This window comes from Lepidochelys kempii, chromosome 17, assembly GCF_965140265.1.
Source record: "Lepidochelys kempii isolate rLepKem1 chromosome 17, rLepKem1.hap2, whole genome shotgun sequence".
In the NCBI taxonomy this organism is placed as follows: domain Eukaryota; kingdom Metazoa; phylum Chordata; order Testudines; family Cheloniidae; genus Lepidochelys; species Lepidochelys kempii.
The window spans coordinates 18,760,747-18,781,190 of record NC_133272.1 but is presented as its reverse complement, the minus strand read 5'-3'; the positions used below and the strand labels follow the sequence as shown (position 1 = coordinate 18,781,190).

The 20,444-nt window shown below is 40.6% G+C and overlaps 1 protein-coding gene across 8 annotated transcripts in view; it reads right to left on the bottom strand.

Annotated features, from left to right (window-relative positions):
* The window catches only part of CUX1 (cut like homeobox 1), a 402,959-nt gene that overhangs the window by 213,072 nt on the left and 169,443 nt on the right, over nucleotides 1-20,444 (bottom strand). For all 8 annotated transcript variants that reach the window (XM_073315649.1, XM_073315650.1, XM_073315641.1 and 5 more), the window contains exon 4: nucleotides 9,341-9,419. In XM_073315649.1, coding sequence (XP_073171750.1) covers nucleotides 9,341-9,419 — 79 coding nt within the window. The remainder of the gene's footprint in view (nucleotides 1-9,340; nucleotides 9,420-20,444) is intronic.

Genomic DNA, 20,444 nt, shown 5'->3' with positions numbered 1-20,444 from the left:
CAAGGAACGTGTGGGCCCCTTACTGAATGAGGGAGGCAACCTAGTGACAGAGGATGTGGAAAAAGCTAATGTATTCAATGCTTTTTTTGCCTCTGTTTTCACTAACAAGGTCAGTTCCCAGACTGCTGCGCTGGGCATCACAAAATGGGGAAGAGATGGCCAGCCCTTTGTGGACATAGAGGTGGTTAGGGACTATTTAGAAAAGCTGGACGTGCACAAGTCCATGGGGCCGGACGAGTTGCATCCGAGAGTGCTAAAGGAACTGGCGGCTGTGATTGCAGAGCCATTGGCCGTTATCTTTGAAAACTCGTGGCGAACCGGGGAAGTCCCGGATGACTGGAAAAAGGCTAATGTAGTGCCAATCTTTAAAAAAGGGAAGAAGGAGGGTCCTGGGAACTACAGGCCAGTCAGCCTCACCTCAGTCCCTGGAAAAATCATGGAGCAGGTCCTCAAAGAATCAATCCTGAAGCACTTGCATGAGAGGAAGTGATCAGGAACAGCCAGCATGGATTCACCAAGGGAAGGTCATGCCTGACTAATCTAATCACCTTTTATGATGAGATTACTGGTTCTGTGGATGAAGGGAAAGCAGTGGATGTATTGTTTCTTGACTTTAGCAAAGCTTTTGACACGGTCTCCCACAGTATTCTTGTCAGCAAGTTAAGGAAGTATGGGCTGGATGAATGCACTATAAGGTGGGTAGAAAGCTGGCTAGATTGTCGGGCTCAACGGGTAGTGATCAATGGCTCCATGTCTAGTTGGCAGCCGGTATCAAGTGGAGTACCCCAAGGGTCGGTCCTGGGGCCGGTTTTGTTCAATATCTTCATAAATGATCTGGAGGATGGTGTGGATTGCACTCTCAGCAAATTTGCGGATGATACTAAACTGGAAAGAGTGGTAGATACGCTGGAGGGGAGGGATAGGATACAGAAGGACCTAGACAAATTGGAGGATTGGGCCAAAAGAAATCTGATGAGGTTCAATAAGGATAAGTGCAGGGTCCTGCACTTAGGACGGAAGAACCCAATGCACAGCTACAGACTAGGGACTGAATGGCTAGGCAGCAGTTCTGCGGAAAAGGACCTAGGGGTGACAGTGGACGAGAAGCTGGATATGAGTCAGCAGTGTGCCCTTGTTGCCAAGAAGGCCAATGGCATTTTGGGATGTATAAGTAGGGGCATAGCGAGCAGATCGAGGGACGTGATCTTTCCCCTGTATTCGACATTGGTGAGGCCTCATCTGGAGTACTGTGTCCAGTTTTGGGCCCCATACTACAAGAAGGACGTGGATAAATTGGAGAGAGTCCAGCGAAGGGCAACAAAAATGATTAGGGGACTGGAACACATGAGTTATGAGGAGAGGCTGAGGGAGCTGGGATTGTTTAGCCTGCAGAAGAGAAGAATGAGGGGGGATTTGATAGCTGCTTTCAACTACCTGAAAGGGGGTTCCAAAGAGGATGGCTCTAGACTGTTCTCAATGGTAGCAGATGACAGAACGAGGAGTAATGGTCTCAAGTTGCAGTGGGGGAGGTTTAGATTGGATATTAGGAAAAACTTTTTCACTAAGAGGGTGGTGAAACACTGGAATGCGTTACCTAGGGAGGTGGTAGAATCTCCTTCCTTAGAGGTTTTTAAGGTCAGGCTTGACAAAGCCCTGGCTGGGATGATTTAACTGGGAATTGGTCCTGCTTCGAGCAGGGGGTTGGACTAGATGACCTTCTGGGGTCCCTTCCAACCCTGATATTCTATGATTAAAGTCAGCAAAAAGATGGTCCAAGTCCAAGCCATGTATTCAGGTAACAGAAAAAGCTGTAACTAGTGTGAGTTCAGTTTCCAAACATGTGGACACTGAAGTGGGTCTTTTAATGATCATGACTGGTCAGGACTTTGTCTCTCACCTAAAAGACGGTACTTCCAGCACCAACAGTGTCTCCGAACACCATGCATTGGTCCAATACAGATACTGGGTGAGATTTTATGCTGCACCTGTAAGAGGCACATCACAATACTTGTAACCCAGAGGGAGAGGGCTAAGGCAGCCTTAAACCACCTTTGCACCCTCCCAATCCTACGATGATCCAATGGGTAAAGCAGCCTCCAGAAAGCTGCTCTGAAAGGTGTTACGACAGCCTCCCCGGGCTCCCTCTTGGGACGCAGCGCTACTCCTATGTACAGTGGCCCTGCATCCCTAATGCAACCCTCCCAATCCCAGCTCTGCCCTCTCTCCATCCCCTAAACCAGTGCTTGCAAGGGGGTCTATGGAAGGCAGCCTTATAGCTATCTTCCATAATACTTGTGCTGGGGAAATTCTCTCCGAGACAGAACTGGGGGTTTCAGAGTCCCTTGATTCTGCTCCAGCCCTTTTACCTGGCATAAAGCAGCTGGAACAGGAGCAAGGATTTCGCCCTCAATGGGGAGGAACCACCTACTGAATCACTCGACCTACTTCCCAAGACTGTGTTCATTTACTACCAGTCACTGATCCAAGTATTAGCCAGGCCTAATCCTGCCTAGTTTATTAGATGTTGAACATTTAAAAAGTCATGCCCTTTCTCTGTTTAGCTCTAGCAGAACTCTGTTCTGCACCTGCTCTTTATACAGTTTTGCCAAATGATTGAAGATCAACACAATTAGAAGCATTTAGAATGTACTAACTTTTTCAAACATATTTTAGTGTCCCATTTCAGAATCTTTGTAACTTGCTCACTTGGGACCTGATTCACTCTCATCTCTTCACCCCTTTTTAAAATGTACATACAACTGATATTACTTTATAAGCACAAAGGGCAGTATGCTTATGTTATAAATAAGCAAGTTCCATGGCTCTCTGACCATTTTGGTAAGTAAATTGGTGTATACACTCTCCTGTTTGTCTGAGTTATCATGAATCTTGTATCTCTCGTTTAATATTATACATTGTACTTGGGAAGAAACAAATAACCAAACAAAACAAATTCCTACTTCCCAACATTTATCACCCCCGGTGTAAGTGAAGGATTACTTTTTGGTGTCCTTTTCTGAAAAGCACGAAATGAAGGTAATAGCCTGAAACCTCCACTTCATAAGACAAACTGTCTTGTAACACCTTTAATAGCTGTTGAAGCCTTTATCAGATTACAAAAGCAGCCTGGATCTCTTCTTCCCCTTCCCTCCTCCTTTGTCCTGTTCCCTTGTTCCCATTAATTCATCCCATCCTTCCTTTTCTCTTACCTCACCTCTGACCTCATAAGATTTAAACAAAAACATTTTTTAAATGAACCTTTAAGTTGTATCCCTTTCTCCCTCCCCACAAGTCCCGTTTGCCTATCTTTCTAGATTGTAAACTCTTGGGGGCAGAACTTCCTACATATTCAGAGCATAGCACATTCTTGGGCCTACCATGATATAAACAAATAAAGCATTTGAAATGGTGACCTACATGAAAGAAGTTCTCTCTAGCCAATTATAAATTCTCCAGACTCCAACATATCTGAAATTCTTAACATACAATATTGCAGTGCTGGAACTCTGTCAAAGAAAGTTAGCTTAGTTTTATCTTTAATACCCTTGACAGAGTTGTTAATATACAAAAATAAATAATAAACAAATGAGAATCATGGTATTAAGAGCTCTTTAAGAAAAAGCAGATTTTCATTTCTGGGCATGGAAATAATTCCCTTTTGTTTATTATTGATTACTTATTACTGGTTACTTGATTAATTTTATACCATCTATTGCCAGTACTTGAATAGTGTAACTTACAGAAGAAAGCATTATGCCAGATAGCGTTCGCAGGATTGAATCATAATCACGTATGAACAAAATACTTATGTAATTCTTTATGTGGAAGACCCTCCCTCAACTGATCCATAAGTCCATCTTCTCCTTCAAATTTCTCCTCAAGGCCTACTCCCAATGTGGCACATATAAAAGAAGTCAGCTAATTTATGATGGCTAGATGTAAGGGTTGATAGTTGGCCCCTTAGCAATCTGCAACTGTAATATTTCATGCAAATATACGTAAGAAATTTGCATGTATTTTATTATCCTCTCCCTCCATCCTTTTTATTCCACTTGTCTTTTTTAGACTGTAAACTCTTCAGGGCAGGGACCTGTCATCAGCACACTGGAGCCCTTGTCACAGAGCAGGTTTGTGAGTGCATTAGTAGTTCAAATGTTAAATGCTACTCAAATATGTTTTATTCTCTAGTTTTGTGAACTCAGCTGTTGGCATAAATGCATTGACGTTAGTAGGAAGACAAGAAAACCTCCCTAATATCTTCTGTTTTCTAAGGGGGAGGGGAAAAAAAGAATGAAGGGGAAAAAACCTAGTATTTCAAAATAACTTCCACCATTGGCACAGTTCTGACAATTCACATGATAGGAATAAATTTATATTAACTCTGTTCTATAAAAAGAAGTTAAATTAGAAAAGAATTTTTTATTTAAAAAAAAAAATGTTTTGGTCCCCAACAAAACATACAGTATATTTTTGGTTTCAGAGTAGCAGCCATATTAGTCTGTATTCACAAAAAGAAAAGGAGTACTAGTGGCACCTTAGAGACTAACAAATGTATTTGAGCATAAGCTTTCGTGAGCTACAGCTCACTTCATCGGATGCATTCAGTGGAAAATACAGTGAGGAGATTTGTATACACACAGAACATGAAAAAATGGGTGTTATCATACACACTGTAATGAGAGCGCGGGGGGGGGGGGGTGGACGACACCTTTTGTAGTGGTAATCAAGGTGGGCCATTTCCAGCAGTTAACAGAAACGTCTGAGCAGCAGTGGTACGTGGGGGAAATAAACATGGGGAAATAGTTTTACTTTGTGTAATGACACATCCACTCCCAGTCTCTATTCAGACCTAAGTTAATTGTATCCAGTTTGCAAATTAATTCCAATTCAGCAGTCTCTCATTGGAGTCTGTTTTTGAAGTCTTTTTGTTGTAATATTGCGACTTTTAGGTCTGTAATTGAGTGACCAGAGAGATTGAAGTGTTCTCTGACTGGTTTATGAATGTTATAATTCTTGACATCTGATTTGTGTCCATTTATTCTTTTACGTAGAGACTGTCCAGTTTGACCAACGTACATGGCAGAGAGGCATTGCTGGCACATGATGGCATATATCACGTTGGTAGATGTGCAGGTGAACGAGCCTCTGATAGTGTGGCTGATGTGATTAGGCCCTACGACGGTGTCCCCTGAATAGATATGTGGGCACAATCGGCAACGGGTTTTGTTGCAAGGATAGGTTCCTGGGTTAGTGGTTCTGTTGTGTGGTTGCTGGTGAGTATTTGCTTCAGGTTGGGGGGCTGTCTGTAGGCAAGGACTGGCCTGTCTCCCAAGATTTGTGAGAGTGATGTGTCGTCCTTCAGGATAGGTTGTAGATCCTTGATGATGTGTTGGAGAGGTTTTAGTTGGGGGCTGAAGGTGATGGCTAGTGGCATTCTATTATTTTCTTTGTTGGGCCTGTCCTGTAGGAGGTGACGTCTGGGTACTCTTCTGGCTCTGTCAATTTGTTTCTTCACTTCAGCAGATGGGTATTGTAGTTGTAAGAATGCTTGATAGAGATCTTGTAGGTGTTTGTCTCTGTCTGAGGGGTTGGAGCAAATGCGGTTGTATCGTAGAGATTCGCTGTAGACGATGGATCGTGTGGTGTGGTCAGGGTGAAAGCTGGAGGCATGTAGGTAGGAATAGCGGTCAGTAGTTTTCCGGAATAGGGTGGTGCCCAGGAAGTGGATCTCTTGTGTGGACTGGACCAGGCTGAGGTTGATGGTGGGATGGAAATTGTTGAAATCATGGTGGAATTCCTCAAGGACTTCTTTTCCATGGGTCCAGATGATGAAGATGTCATCAATGTAGCACAAGTAGAGTAGGGGCATTAGGGGACGAGAGCTGAGGAAGTGTTGTTCTAAGTCAGCCATAAAAATGTTGGCATACTGTGGGGCCATGCGGGTACCCATAGCAGTGCCGCTGATTTGAAGGTATACATTGTCCCCAAATGTGAAATAGTTATGGGTGAGGATATTTTTGAACAATTAAAGCAACATAAATGTACACAAAACATACTCAAGGTATACTTTATGGGATTTAACTTTAAGAATGATGCTTTTTTAGTACACACAGGTTGATGGGGTACTTGAATAGTAATATAAATAGGTGGGAAAGGGCATAGCTATCCTTTATATGAGCAAACCATTCTATTCATAAGGGCAATTATGCAGATAAAAATGTCACTTTTTTCCCAAATTCTTTACAGATGAGTCCAAGTGAAAATTTGCTATACAAGTCAGTAAAGAAAGTCCTCAAACTTAGCTGAATCCATAAAGGATCACATCTGGTGTTTCAGTATGGATATATTTTATGAGTAAAATTAAAATAGTAGCTGTTTTTAATTATACAAAGTATGTACGTTATTACTGAACAGAGGTATATATGCTTTCTTCAAGACCCATAAAACCACCTGCTGGGATTTAGACAGGTGCAATTTTTAATATGGTACTATAAAGAATACTTAATTTCTGGTAAAACTGTACCCTGGTCATATAACAGTGATGTGTGATACTAAATAGCCACTCTGCAGAATTCCAACCTTCGTTCCATGCTGCATCTCTGCAGGATCATAGCATTATCAGAATGGCATAGCTTAGTATGCACATCGGAAAAAAATCATAGCTACATTCTGAAACTGAGAATATGAGTAAATATTTGAGACGACAGAAGTGGTAGGTCACATATGTAGTGCTAAACACAAGCAAAACACCACACGCCTGACAAAGGTAAGCTGATATCATTTAGAGAGAGAAAGGCAATCCATAAACATAGAAGACCATGAAAGATGGGAAAAAACATGAAAGACTAGCACAAAATGATGGCATTATCAGTATCAGCACTATAAGCAGCATATCTACACGAAGACATCTGGGAAAGTACACAGGTGCTTCACCTTTTCACCCTGATGGACTAGATTTAATTTTCATTAAATGGTTTGTGGAAAATAAGTGCCTGCATACCTGTATATAGCCATAAAGGGATATATTGGGTTTATTCTCAATTTTTAAAATTTTTGTTCCACCACAGGCAGGGATCTAACAGCAGTCTTTCCATTCACCACCCAATCTCATTTAAAAGGTGAACACCAAGCAGGCTCTTCCTTCCACGAGCAGGGGTGCTGGAACTATGAGTGTGGCATTGTCCCCTGGCTTGAAGTGGCTTCCATCACATACAGAGTTAATAGTTTTCTTCAATGGCTTTCAGCACCCCCACTATAAAACTTGTTCCAATGCCACTGTCCATGAGGCATGATTTCTGGAGATTTAACTGAGGGGGGAAACCCTGCAGTTATTACCAGCCCCACAGATTCCACTGTGTTCTAACCTAGCCATCTTAAATTTTCCTGTGATGGTAAGAATCGCAAAATTAAAAAACAAAACAGAAAAAAAAAAAACCCTGACTGGCATACAAAATACAACGTGTATATGTAACAGGTGGGCAACGAAAGACTGCGGAGTGTGAAAGACTGCATGTATAACGCTTGGGCTAACGAAGGAAAAGAAGAAGTCTTTTACTCACAACGAGGTACTATAGAAATCTCTCTCGTAAGTAAGGATCCCCGAACAGGAGAGTCATATTTTTATAAAAAGAAAAGGAGTACTTGTGGCACCTTAGAGACTAACAAGTTTATATGAACATAAGCTTTCGTGAGCTACAGCTCACTTCATCGGATGCATTCAGATGAAGTGAGCTGTAGCTCACGAAAGCGTATGCTCAAATAAATTTGTTAGTCTCTAAGGTGCCACAAGTACGCCTTTTCTTTTTGCGAATACAGACTAACACGGCTGCTACTCTGAAACCATATATTTTTATGTTCCACATGAAATTTTCAATTTGACTTTACGCCTTTTGGATCTTGCACCTATGATAATGTGTGTTCTTCTGAAAATATCTTCTACTGTGCAGGAGTGGGAAGAAGCCTGCTCTCTCTTTCTATGTAACCAATCAGTGCTGAAAATGGACCATGAGAAATCAGGTTCACTTGTTTGACAAATTATGGCTTAGAAGACAACGTAGCAGGCTGCCATATGCCTCTTGCATGGGACACTTAAGTATAGGCCTTCTTGGAGAAATCTATTACCTTTCTGAGCCACAGGGCAAGTGCAGTAAACTGTGACTTATCTACAAAAGGGTGAGGACACAGAGTAGGAAACAAGTAAATGAATAAAAACTCACAGGCCATATTTGAACAACCTAACTGGATAAGCTACTGCCTGGGGAACGGCAGGCCCCCTTAGATGGGCAGAATGAATATGGACGAGTCCATGATATGTTATCTATATATTCATTGTACTGCACCCAGCACAAAGGGGCCCTTGCCTCTATGCACTTCTGTAATACAAATGATAATAATTTTAATTATAATGCTCTGTCTGGGGAATTAAGTGATGAATACTTAATGATGAAACAAGCTGTAAATAAAAAATTGAGAATTGTATTACTGTTAGAAATTTGCAATGAATACATGATTGTCTAACTTGTCACTTGTCCATGACCATGCAGACAATGATGGAGCTGGAAAGAATACCCAGGACTCTGACTCCCAGCCATCTTATCTGAACATGACAGCAAAAATAAAAAATTTCCAACCAATCTAATGCACCTATTTACCATACAAAACTATACCCTCTCTCAAATTGTAAATAGAGAAAAAAAAATCTTAAAATTTGGGCTGCCCCAGGAATAAAGGAAACTTCCAATCTGATGCTATACATGAACAGCCTTTACTTAATAATTAGGTACAGACTTAATTTTAATAAAATTGAAGCTTGACAGAGTTTAGTTTGTCAATATCCAAAATGCTTTTCCTGTTCACAACTATTTAGCAGCAGTGATAGAGACTGAGCTCTGAAAACAAACTGAAAGGTTTGTGTTTGCCTGGAGATGCGCAGAGTTGCTCTTTTCTCTGCACTTTAAACGGAGCTACGACATTAATTTATTTGGTTTGCATCATTAAGATAAAGTTTCAGATAGTCTCTCTCGAAAGGCTGTGAATTTATTTAATAAACCATTAACATTCAGAACAGGTTTAAGAATCATATGGTACTACAACAATTAAATATAAAATGATTCTTACAATACTTAACATGTGAACTCAATCAACTGTTTTAAGAGGAGCCATGAATGCGCCTAAGTTAGGGTTCTTTCCATTAGAAACAATGTCATAGTACATCAATTTGAGAATAAAACCACTACTCAGATATAACTTAGCAAAGGCAAAAGAAGAAGAAGGAATTCCTAGTAGCATCTGGAACTATTGAGATCATTTGCTTTTCAGAGTAGGATAATAATTTGCTTACCTGGAACATCAATTAATCTCTTATAGACATTCAAGAAGGCTGCCTCTGCTTCTTTGCTTCTTTTACCCAATGCATCAATCTAAAAAGGGTGAGGGAAAAGAAAGCTTTACACTTGTTCAAGAAAAACAAAGACACATGCACAGCAATGGCACCATATACATAAATGAATAAATGTATCAACAGTATCAATTTAGTTCAAATGTAAAATGGGAACCTGAGTTCTCGATATACATATTGGGAAGTACTAGGGGGAATCAGCTGTATAATATGATTTTTTTCTATGTGATTGTACTAAATATACTAAAAGACCAATTCTAACACAACAGTAAACATCCATATTTTATGCCCAATACCATCTATTTTAGTTCTTTGGCATTATATATATATATATATATATATAAAAATGTATTTGGGACACAGGTTTTCCATGAATAATTTAATTTGTTTGCCACTAACTGAAGCCTAGCTATACTACAGCATCATATACAGGCAAGGTTTGTCTCTCTGCTGGTCCCTTTCCACCTTTTTCGGCAACATGTGCAGAGCTTTGTATTTCTATCAGGTCTCCTGGCAAGTCATGAGACATTTTTCCTGGAACACTGCTATACCAAAGTCTAAGCAGTCATGGATCTCCCACATACAAAGGAGTTCTCCTGTAAAGATCAGACATATTTCCATTTAAATTCTGAATATCCTTCCTTTTGTGACCTTAAATTACACCAGTAGGGGCAGATGCTGCCCATAGACATGTATGTGGAACTCCTCCTGAAGATAAGAGGAGCTGTGCATCCACCTGTGAGGGCAAAATTTACCCAATACTGTTTACTATAGTTTTTCTCAGTGATTTCATTCCCAAAATAAAAGGAAGGGTAACAACTCTGAGAATGCACTAAATATTCCTTGGGTGAAGAATATGATTTTTTTTTTGAAGTTCCTAGTGCATTGGATTAGATAACAAAACATTTATAATTATTAAAGGTTGACCAAGCACTGTTTTTATACTCTCCAGTGCAGAAGGAGATAATGAGGGAAAACAGGAAAGTCTTTGGCAAAGTTTTCTAATAGTATACTGAGGTCTTAGTTAGTACTCGAAGGATGGATATTATAGTACCCATATTTTTAATAAAACTCAAGGAAGGATCTGGATATCTAAGCCTCATTTCAACTAAAGAGAAACAATTGATAAGGGATAACACTATGAAACATTTGAAAGATGTGTACGTCAACATGAACTACAAAAAGGAAGGTCCTGTCTAAAAAATGTCCTTGAATTCTTTAACCACGTTACTGATTTGGTAGATAAGGCTGAAACAATGGAGATAGTTTACTGTATCCATGTTTCAGGAAAGTATCTGATACTCTACTACATGAGCGTTTGACTTGCAGAATAAGAAAGTATCCTACAAGCAACCTATTGAAATGGATTCTAAACTGGCTTTGGCACAGGAAACACAGGGTGCCAGTGAAAGGAAACAGCTCAGGGAGGAGAGAGATAAGGAAGGGGGTGCTGCAGGGTCAGACCTGGTGCCATATCTGTTTACTTTATATGAAAATGACTTTGTAAAGGGAAGGATTTTGAAAAGCCTAGAACTATAGATGGGTAACATAATGGAGGAAATTAGACATTGTGCACAGGAACAGAGCATAAAAATTCCAAATGACTTGTATAAATTAGTCTTTTGGACTAATAACTGACTTGTAGAGATTATAAAGACGTTAAGGCAACAAAACTAGGAGACACGGACAATTGTAAAAACTATTGAACAGCACAATACGGTATATAAACCAAGAAAAGACTTGGGGGAAGGGGTCCAGGAGGAAAATAAGGACACTAAAAGCATCTGCACAATGCTTGGAAGCAGTAACACAATCTTGGGATACACAGAGAAAGGTTGTAGAGAGAGAAGTTATTTTGACACAATTCAAAGCTGCATGTAGAAAAATGAGCCAAATTCTTATCTCTCTTGCACCCAGGAAAATATGGAGTAACTCAATTGACTTCAGTGGAGTTGCACCTAATTAACACAGATGTAATGGATGTCGGAACCTAGACCACTTTGTGCGATTCCTGTTAGCTTAGAAAATCAAGGGTATTGGTGAAATTGAAAGCAAGCAGCAGAGGGCAAAATGATTGCAGATTTGGGGAGCAGATATAAATTCTGAAGAAAGATTGGCTATGCTTGGCTTTTACAGTTTACTAAAAAAGGTTATGGAAAAACAGTGCAATCTCACAGGGCATGAGACACACTGGAAAGCAAGGAATAGATGGTTGTGAATAAGTTGTTTATTAATTCAAACACAAGAAACCACAAATGGGATGATGTTCATGAGGGAATGAGCACATAAGTATTTCAGTTAGAACATCTTTCACATAAAGAATATCTGGAAACTGGAATTTGGAACAAATTGCCAAAGCCTGAAAAACATAAGATGGTATAAATCAATGCTTGAGAGAACTAAACAATATTTTTGAAGTAGAGAGAATAGATACGGGAGACACTAGCTAGCTTTTTGAGATTCAGATGAAGAGGTATATCCTGGATATATAAATGAAAGCTCTGAAAGGACATATGTACCATATGTTGTACTTCTGGATCTCATTGTTCCTATACACACTTTTATCTCCATTTGCAACCTTTCTACATCGTACAGATCTAAAGTATAACTATTAAACCCTATTAACATTAGAGAACTGATAATATACTTGGGTGGGGGGGGGAAATCATTCACCCTTTCTATCAAAGCAACAGCATTCCAGTTGATTGAGACACCTTTTCTATGAAACACTTGAATGGATTTATTTTCATATCAGAAGTTTTTCTTTTCTAAAAAATGACACATACTTATTTTCTGTTTAAACAATATAAAGTGTATCATTGAGTTACCAACACCTGGTTATAAACTGATTAATATTAAGTATAAAATAGCAAAGTTCAAATGACGTACACCAAGTGGATCAAAGATGGCAAGCAGTTTTGTAATTGACAGTAATGCTCTTGACTCTTTCAAGTCCTAAATCCAGAATTGAGATTGCAAATAGTTAGACTAAGGCACCAGAATTTCCATTCACCTTATTTCATTTTAGGACTCTTTGGACAGTTTGACAAATTATCAGTCTGTCTGACTGTGTTTACTGTGAGCACCTTAGCACATTTTATCACCAACACACAAACACAAAACTAGAATAAAGCACATTTGTTTTCACCTGGATTAAAAAATACGTAGGGACACTGCTTCTGAATATACAGAGGTAGGGAGTGTAAACTAGACAATACTTAGTCCTGCCATGAGTGCAGGGGATTGGACTAGATTACCTCTCGAGGTCCTTTCCAATCCTACGATTCTATGTAATAGGGAAAGACAAATCACCAAAACATATGGTAGTTTCAATGACACAAAGAAGAAGAGTACAAAAAAGGACCAGAGACATAGGAAAAACAAAGCCCTAAAGTAACATGGAAATAAATATACTTGTACAGTTCACACAACACATTTAAAGTCAAGGTGGTGTTGCCTCAGGAGTCAATGACGACCAGTTGGGACTGGAGTAAGTTAGAACTGTGTTAGCTATGTCATAAAAAAAACTCTGGCTGTGGAATTTTGTAAGCTCTGAAAAGTTTAGGGAGCCATGTGAAATTAGGGAGCCAACTTCTGAGATCAGCTCAGCTGTGAACCTTAACTTATCTAAACCAAGCACATTAAGTCTTTTCTCACTAGAAAGAAACAACAGTGACCCCTATACTCCCCACCCCCATAAGCATATGTTCACTTTTAAGTTTTGGCATACTATTTGTCTTGATAATACCACTGGAGCTATATTGAGATAACAGAAATAAGACACTACTAGTGTGTTAGCAATCCTCCCTCCTTAGCATACTGTTCATCTTTAAAATACCAATGGAGCTATATGGAGATAACAGAAATAAGAAACTAGTGAGCAATCCTCCTCCTGTCCACCTTATTTTCCAAGGTCAAGCTCTTTCATGAGTTGTTGAATAGAGCACAAAGTTCAGCCCACAGACAGAAGAAATCATTTCCATAATTATCTGTTTACTAGACCAGTGACAGGTTTCAGAGTAGCAGCAGTGTTAGTCTGTATCTGCAAAAAGAAAAGGAGTACTTGTGGCACCTTAGAGACTAACAAATGTATTTGAGCATAAGCTTTTGTGAGCTACAGCTCACTTCATTGGATGCATGAGAGACCAGTGAGACTCCTTAATCTGTCCCCAACCCTCAATCGCCAGTGTGATGGCTGAATTACTGGCATACCACCATACTAGCTTGGACAGCCTAATTTAAATACACTGGGTCAGATACTGATCTCTGTTACATCTAGGTAACGCCAATGAAATCACTCAACTTATCTCTGGATTTACCCACATGTAACAAAGATCAGAAACTGGCCACGAGTTTAGTGAGCACTGTCCAAGACTAGGAAGATTAAATACAAATTTACATTAGAACTAACTCCCACTACCTGAGTTACAACTGACCCATGTCTAGTTAAATTAAAACAGATAGGTAAAACCCATCACTTTGATTTGTAATCCTTAACTCTTTATGCTTTGAGGAAGTTCAATACTAATTGAAAGTCTGAGACTGTACTGCTCCACAAATCCCCTAAATTCAGTGTTCTGATCTGAAAGGAGTGGGCTGCACAGGAGAACAGGCTATAAGGAAATAAATAGGTTTCAGAGTAACAGCCATGTTAGTCTGTATTCGCAAAAAGAAAAGGAGTACTTGTGGCACCTTAGAGACTAACCAATGCATTTCAGCATAAGCTTTCGTGAGCTACAGCTCACTTCATCGGATGCATACTGTGGAAAGTGTAGAGTATGTATGCATCCGATGAAGTGAGCTGTAGCTCACAAAAGCTTATGCTCAAATAAATTGGTTAGTCTCTAAGATGCCACAAGTACTCCTTTTCTTTTTAGGAAATAAACACTTTCTCATACAGTACAGTCGCAGACCGAACATTGCACTGCTACATTTTAGAATCTAAAGGTACAGCACAGAGAACGCTTTTAGTGGGGAAGTTGGGATTTCCAGCTGCCAATGCATCTTTCACTGACACTTAACAAGAGCTGTGGTTGTGATGACATGATCAATGGGTAAAACCTCTGGATGCAGAATGAGAAAGAGGCACATGGCAATGATAGCCATGGAGGAGCTAAAGGATCCGAGACTTTTCAACATGGATCACAGTTAGATCACTACATATATATTTTTTTGCAATTCAATATTCCAAATATAGCTCATCAGGGAAGGGATCATATTGTCGTCCGTGCCTTGTATTTCAATGACCATGTCAGTGCTTTAATAATTATAGTAATATTAGCAGTACATAAAATATGTCAGACATGCATAATCTGTGTGGCGATTTAATAGGGATTTTCTAGTCCTGATCCCTTTACATTTCACCATTGGATGTACATTTGCGATATTCATCCTCACAAACCCTCCAATACTCTTCAAGGAATAAATATCCTTTTGTTATACTGTACCCAACCTGCAACTAATTTACCATCTTAAAATAAATGACTCGTATATCCAATTAACTTTTCAAAGACTAATTATAGAAATAAGTTAACTATTTGAGCTTTACATTTAATAGATTCCTGACAAATATAGATCATCACGTGATTAAGGTTGCATACACCTGAACAAAAGCGAATCCCTTTATTGATCCCATTTTTCCTGTTGCAGAGGTCTCTATATACAGGACAACCTGGGTACAACCGACTGAGTTAAGGGGGTGCATGCATGTGCGCACACACAGACTCAACTAGGAATTTCTTTACTCTTTTTATTTTGCAAAACAAAATTAGCTCTTTTTAATGTAGTTTGAATTTAATTTCTTTGGAGTTTGAAAGTGCCATTAAGAATAGGAAAAGATGGTCACCATGCTTTTCACTTTGTTAAACCATACCATAATTCTTGAAGAAACCACCCGGAAATCAAACAGTGGTGCCAGTAAGTATTATAAACACTAAACAATGATGCAATTCATTCTCTGGAGCAATTTCAAAAGAGTGAGTCCTGTTTTTCATCTAAAGCATTAGCATGTCGGTTTCAAAGGAGATACATCCTAACAGCTATGCAATACACAGTGCATGCTAGAGACCACTTACTGTACAGGTACAGTGTCTTTTCTAAGGTTAAAAACTTGCCTTTTTAATGCTAACAGTGATATCTACATCATGAACCAATGGGCTGAGAATTTTTTTTTTTTTAAATTAGAAACTCAGGTGACAGAACACAAAGCAAAAAAACTGTTTTGTTTGATTTTTTGCATAAATTAAACACATTTAAAAAGGATTTTAATGACATTTAAGAAAAAGCTTGTGTATCTGCTTGCAGCATACGGTATATTTTTAGCTGAGCGATAGATAGATAGAAAAAAACAAAAATGGGGGTTTATCATGCAAACAATGGAAACCTGTGAAAACAGTTGCTCTAATGTAGTGCACAGGTATGCCACCTTCTGAGTAATACAGTCCTAGGGACATGTACACCAGTTACATTTACCCACACATTATGCCAGATAGCTCTTGATCAAACTGTAAAAACAACAGGAGCAGATTAAAGATAAGATTAGATAAAACAGATTAGCGATTATTTTTGAAAACTCATGGAAGATGGGAGAGATTCCAGAGGACTGGAAGAGGGCAAATATAGTGCCAATCTATAAAAAGGGGCATAAGGACAAACCAGGGAATTACAGACTCGTCATCTTAACTTTAGTACCCAGAAAGATAATGAAGCGAATAAACCAATCAATCACTCTGCAAGCACATAGAAGATAATAAGGTGATGAGTAACAGTCAGCATGGATTTGTCAAGAACAAATTGTGTCAAACCAACATAGTAGCTTTCTTTGACAGGGTAACAAGCCTTATGGGGGGAGGGGGGGAGAGAAGTGGTAGATGTGGTATATCTTGACTTTAGTAAGGCTTTTGATACTGTCTTGTATGATCTTCTCATAAACAAACTAGGGAAATACAGCCTAGATGGAGCTACTATAAGGTGGGTGCAAAACTGGTTGGAAAACCATTCCCAGAGAGTAATCATCAGTGGTTCACAGTCAAGCTGGAAGACTATATCGAGTGGGGTCCCACAGGTATCGGTCCTGGGTCCGATTCTGTTCAATATCTTCATCTATGATTTAGATAATTGTATAGAGAGTACATTTATAAAGTTTGCGGACGATACCAAGTTGGGAGGGATTGCAAGCACTTTGGACAACAGGATTAAAATTCAAAATGATCTGGACAAACTAGAGAAAAATGGGGACAAATTGGAGAGCAAGAAAAATCATTAAAGGGCTAGAAAACATGGCCTTTGAGGAAAGACTGAAAAAACTGAGTTTGTTTAGTTTGGAGAAGAGAAGATGGAGGGGGGACAGAGTAGCAGTTTTCAAGTACATAAAAGGTTTTTACAAGGAGGAGGACAAAAAATGTTGTTAACCTCTAAGAACAGGACAAGAAGCAATGGGCTTAAATTGCAGCAAGGGAGGTTTAGGCTGGACACCAGGAAAAGCTTTCCAACTGTCAGGGTAGTTATGCACTGGAACAAATTTCCTAGGGACACTGTGCCATCTCCCTTATTGGAGGTTTTTAAGATTACACAAACACCTGTCAGGAATGGTCTAGTTATTACCTAGTTCTGCCTTGAGTGCAGGGGACAGGACTAGATGACCTACTGACCCTTCTAGTCCTAGACTTGTATGACACTATAAATGGGACTCAGATCCTCCGAAGTTCCAGATCTTCTGTCCCCAAGGCAGCCGAAGGCTATGTCTACAGTATAGCCGGGATCGACGCTCTGAAATCGATCCACTAGTGATTGATTTAGCGGGTCTAGTGAAGACCCACCAAATCAACAGCAGATTGCTCTTCAGTCAACCCCAGTACTCTACCCCCAACGAGTAAGGTAAGTCGATGGGAGAGTTTCTCCTGCAATCCCATGGTGCAGAGCAATACACTTTGCAATCAGCACAGTGACCTAGCACCTGTGTCAATATGCCTTTTTGCATGGGTGTGGAAGTCCCAAATGGCACGTGTTGGAAAGTGGAGTCAAGACATGGCCATGGCAATGATGCCAAAACCTCATCCATGCAATGGAAATTAGGGAGCAGAGTAGCCATTTTCTTGAATTTCTGTGCTATGCAGCTCCATACAACTTCCCAGTATGAAAAGTAGCACCATGCTAAGCTGAGTGTTTCTCTAACCTGTCCTTCAACCTCCCACCCCAGCCTCTAATCAGCAGTAACCCTTTAACTACACCTGTTTGAAATATGTATAGTTAAAGCAGTACAACCCTTAGTGTGGATGCAGTAGTTATAGTTACATAAAGATGCTTTTCCCCCATAAACGTAGGGGAAAATATACCCCCTACACACTGAAACAGTTAAACTGAACAAGAGAAAGAAGTTCTACTATAGTGAAGGTTGAGAGTTGCTTACTGTTTAACAGACTATTCCTATGTGCTCTAAAATCCACATGCTGACTCAGATTGTTTTTAAATTTGCTATGCCCAACAGGTGCAGAGTAGGGATAGAGGTCCAAATCTGGGGTCACTTGAATAAGGGGTTCCTGAGATACAGCACTTTTTTTTTTTTTACAGCGTGTGTTAATAAAATCTACTTTTTCCCCCCTAGCTTTTTTGTGCACATCTGGGGCTTAAACTATGGTTCTAATCCTCCCCAAAAGTATCACAGTTGTTTGGGATTTATCTCAGCTAGTGCATGGCACCCACCGCACCTGTGGGCTGGTTATGTTGAAGAAATTATTCAGGGCTAAGTTAGGAATTCTGAGAGGGGTTTCTTTAGCTTCAGCCAAAGGGTACATCTACACTGCAACTGGGACTGCATGCATAGGCATAATCTGAGTTAACTCACAGTGGAACAGGTGGCAGCATGGGCTAGCTGTAGGACTACGTACATAGGGTTCCAGGTGGGACTGTACGGTGGCAGCTAACTCACACCACTACTGCTATACTGCTAGTTTGAGCGAGTTAACTAACTCAGGTATGCCTGCACATGCCGCAAATGTGCCTTCCAAGTGCTGTGTAAACACACCCAGAGACAATGAAATGCACATGTACAGCATAACTAAAGGCTTTTAAAGAGCCAAAGTGTTTCCAGGCAGTCTGCTGTCACAGGGCTTGTCTACACTTGAAACGCTGCAGAGCTACAGTTGCATCGCTGTAGTGCTTCAATGTAGACACTCAATACAGCAACAGGAGGTGTTCTTCCACTGGCATAGTTAATCCACCTCCCCAAGAGGTGGTAGCTAGGTCGATGGAAGAATTCTTCCATCAACCTAGTGCTGTCTACATCAGGGGTTAGGTCAGCTGAACTCCAGCGCTCAGGCGTGTGGATTTTTCACATCCCTGAGTGACGTAGCTGGGTCGACTTAACTTTTGAGTGCAGATCTGGCTATAGTAACTGGGTGGCCCAATGACACATGCTGTGGTCACTGCACCAGAGCCAGTGCTTAACTTATGCCGGCACTTCCCAGGGCTGAGCCCCAGCACCTCTAGGCTTGGCACCTCCTGCCTCAAGCTGGTACATACACTACTCAGAGCCCCAGCACCTTCCCATGATCCTCGAAGGGTGACAGGGGCACTGCGTGGCAAAAAAGGGGAGTGGAGCTAAGGTCCATGTGAGGGGGCCTGGAACAGCAAAAGGTATGAACAACGGGTGATGGAATGAATGTTGGAGCAGTGCTAGAGCAATGAAGGGAAGATGGGGATGAAAAGGAGGGGGTCCGATGTGCAGTAGGGAATGTCAGGGGGCTTCAGCTCTGTCGCCCAAAACCCGCCACATCATTCACTCCATGTTTGTCTCGCACTTCAAAAAACACCCTCAATGACTCCACATCACGCCCTGCATTCCCTCCCCAGCTCCTCAACCTGCAGGTCCCATTCCAACAACTGCCTCTTCATGGGGAGGAGGGAGATGACAAGATGCTGTAGAGGCAGTGAAGGGACTAACATGCAGATAGTGCATTCTGTGGTTGAAGTAATCGTTGCCAAAGAGCCCGAGGCAGAGAGTTGGCCTTTGGTACATGTGGATGCTGAGATATTTAAAAAAAAAAAAAAAAACACAAGGAAATTAAAACACACTCAGCTACACTCAAACTTCTGAAAATAGGAAATCCAAGAAGTTAAGGAATACGCCACCCCTGCAACACTACCTTACCTTGAGCAAAACCTGACATGCCTACACACACACACATACTAAAATTCTACAGATGCTACAGAACACTCAGGGAACAGGGTATATGAGCATTGCACAACAAAGCCTAACATCTTGTCTTTGTTATCGCAAGGCTCAGGTTGAGGTCAGGCATCGCAAAAAGGAGCTGCCTACACTCCAACTCTGAGCTAATCCATTCAAATCAACTTAGAATTCAGTGTTCTGAGGTTTCAGAGTAACAGCCGTGTTAGTCTGTATTCGCAAAAAGAAAAGGAGTACTTGTGGCACCTTAGAGACTAACCAATTTATTAGAGCATAAGCTTTCGTGAGCTACAGCTCACTTCCTCAGATGCATATCGTGGAAACTGCAGCAGGCTTTATATATACACAGAGAATATGAAACAATACCTCCTCCCACCCCACTGTCCTGCTGGTAATAGCTTATCTAAAGTGATCATCAGGTGGGCCATTTCCAGCACAAATCCAGGTTTTCTCACCCTCCACCCCCCCACACAAATTCACTCTCCTGCTGGTGATAGCCCATCACCATAGTGTTCTGAGGGGCACCAAGCACCACCAGGCAATCTCAACTCTCAGGGCTTGTCTACACAATGTAGCTTTTAGCAACAAGGCTGTGTCGACACATCCTTGTTGCTAAAATTCAGCGTGTGTAAAACGCTCTTTGTCAGCACTTCTGTCGACAAAAAACCTCCAGCCATGCGAGTGGCGTTAGTTTTGTCAGCTGGAGAGCGTTCACACTGCCACTTGTGTCAGCAAAACTTGTGTCTTTCACCAGGGGCGGGGACACGACTACTTTTTTAAGTACCTGTGAAAGACAAAAGTTTGTCTACAACTTTGCAGTGTAGACATACCCTTAATAAAGCTTTGGGACATTTAACCTGT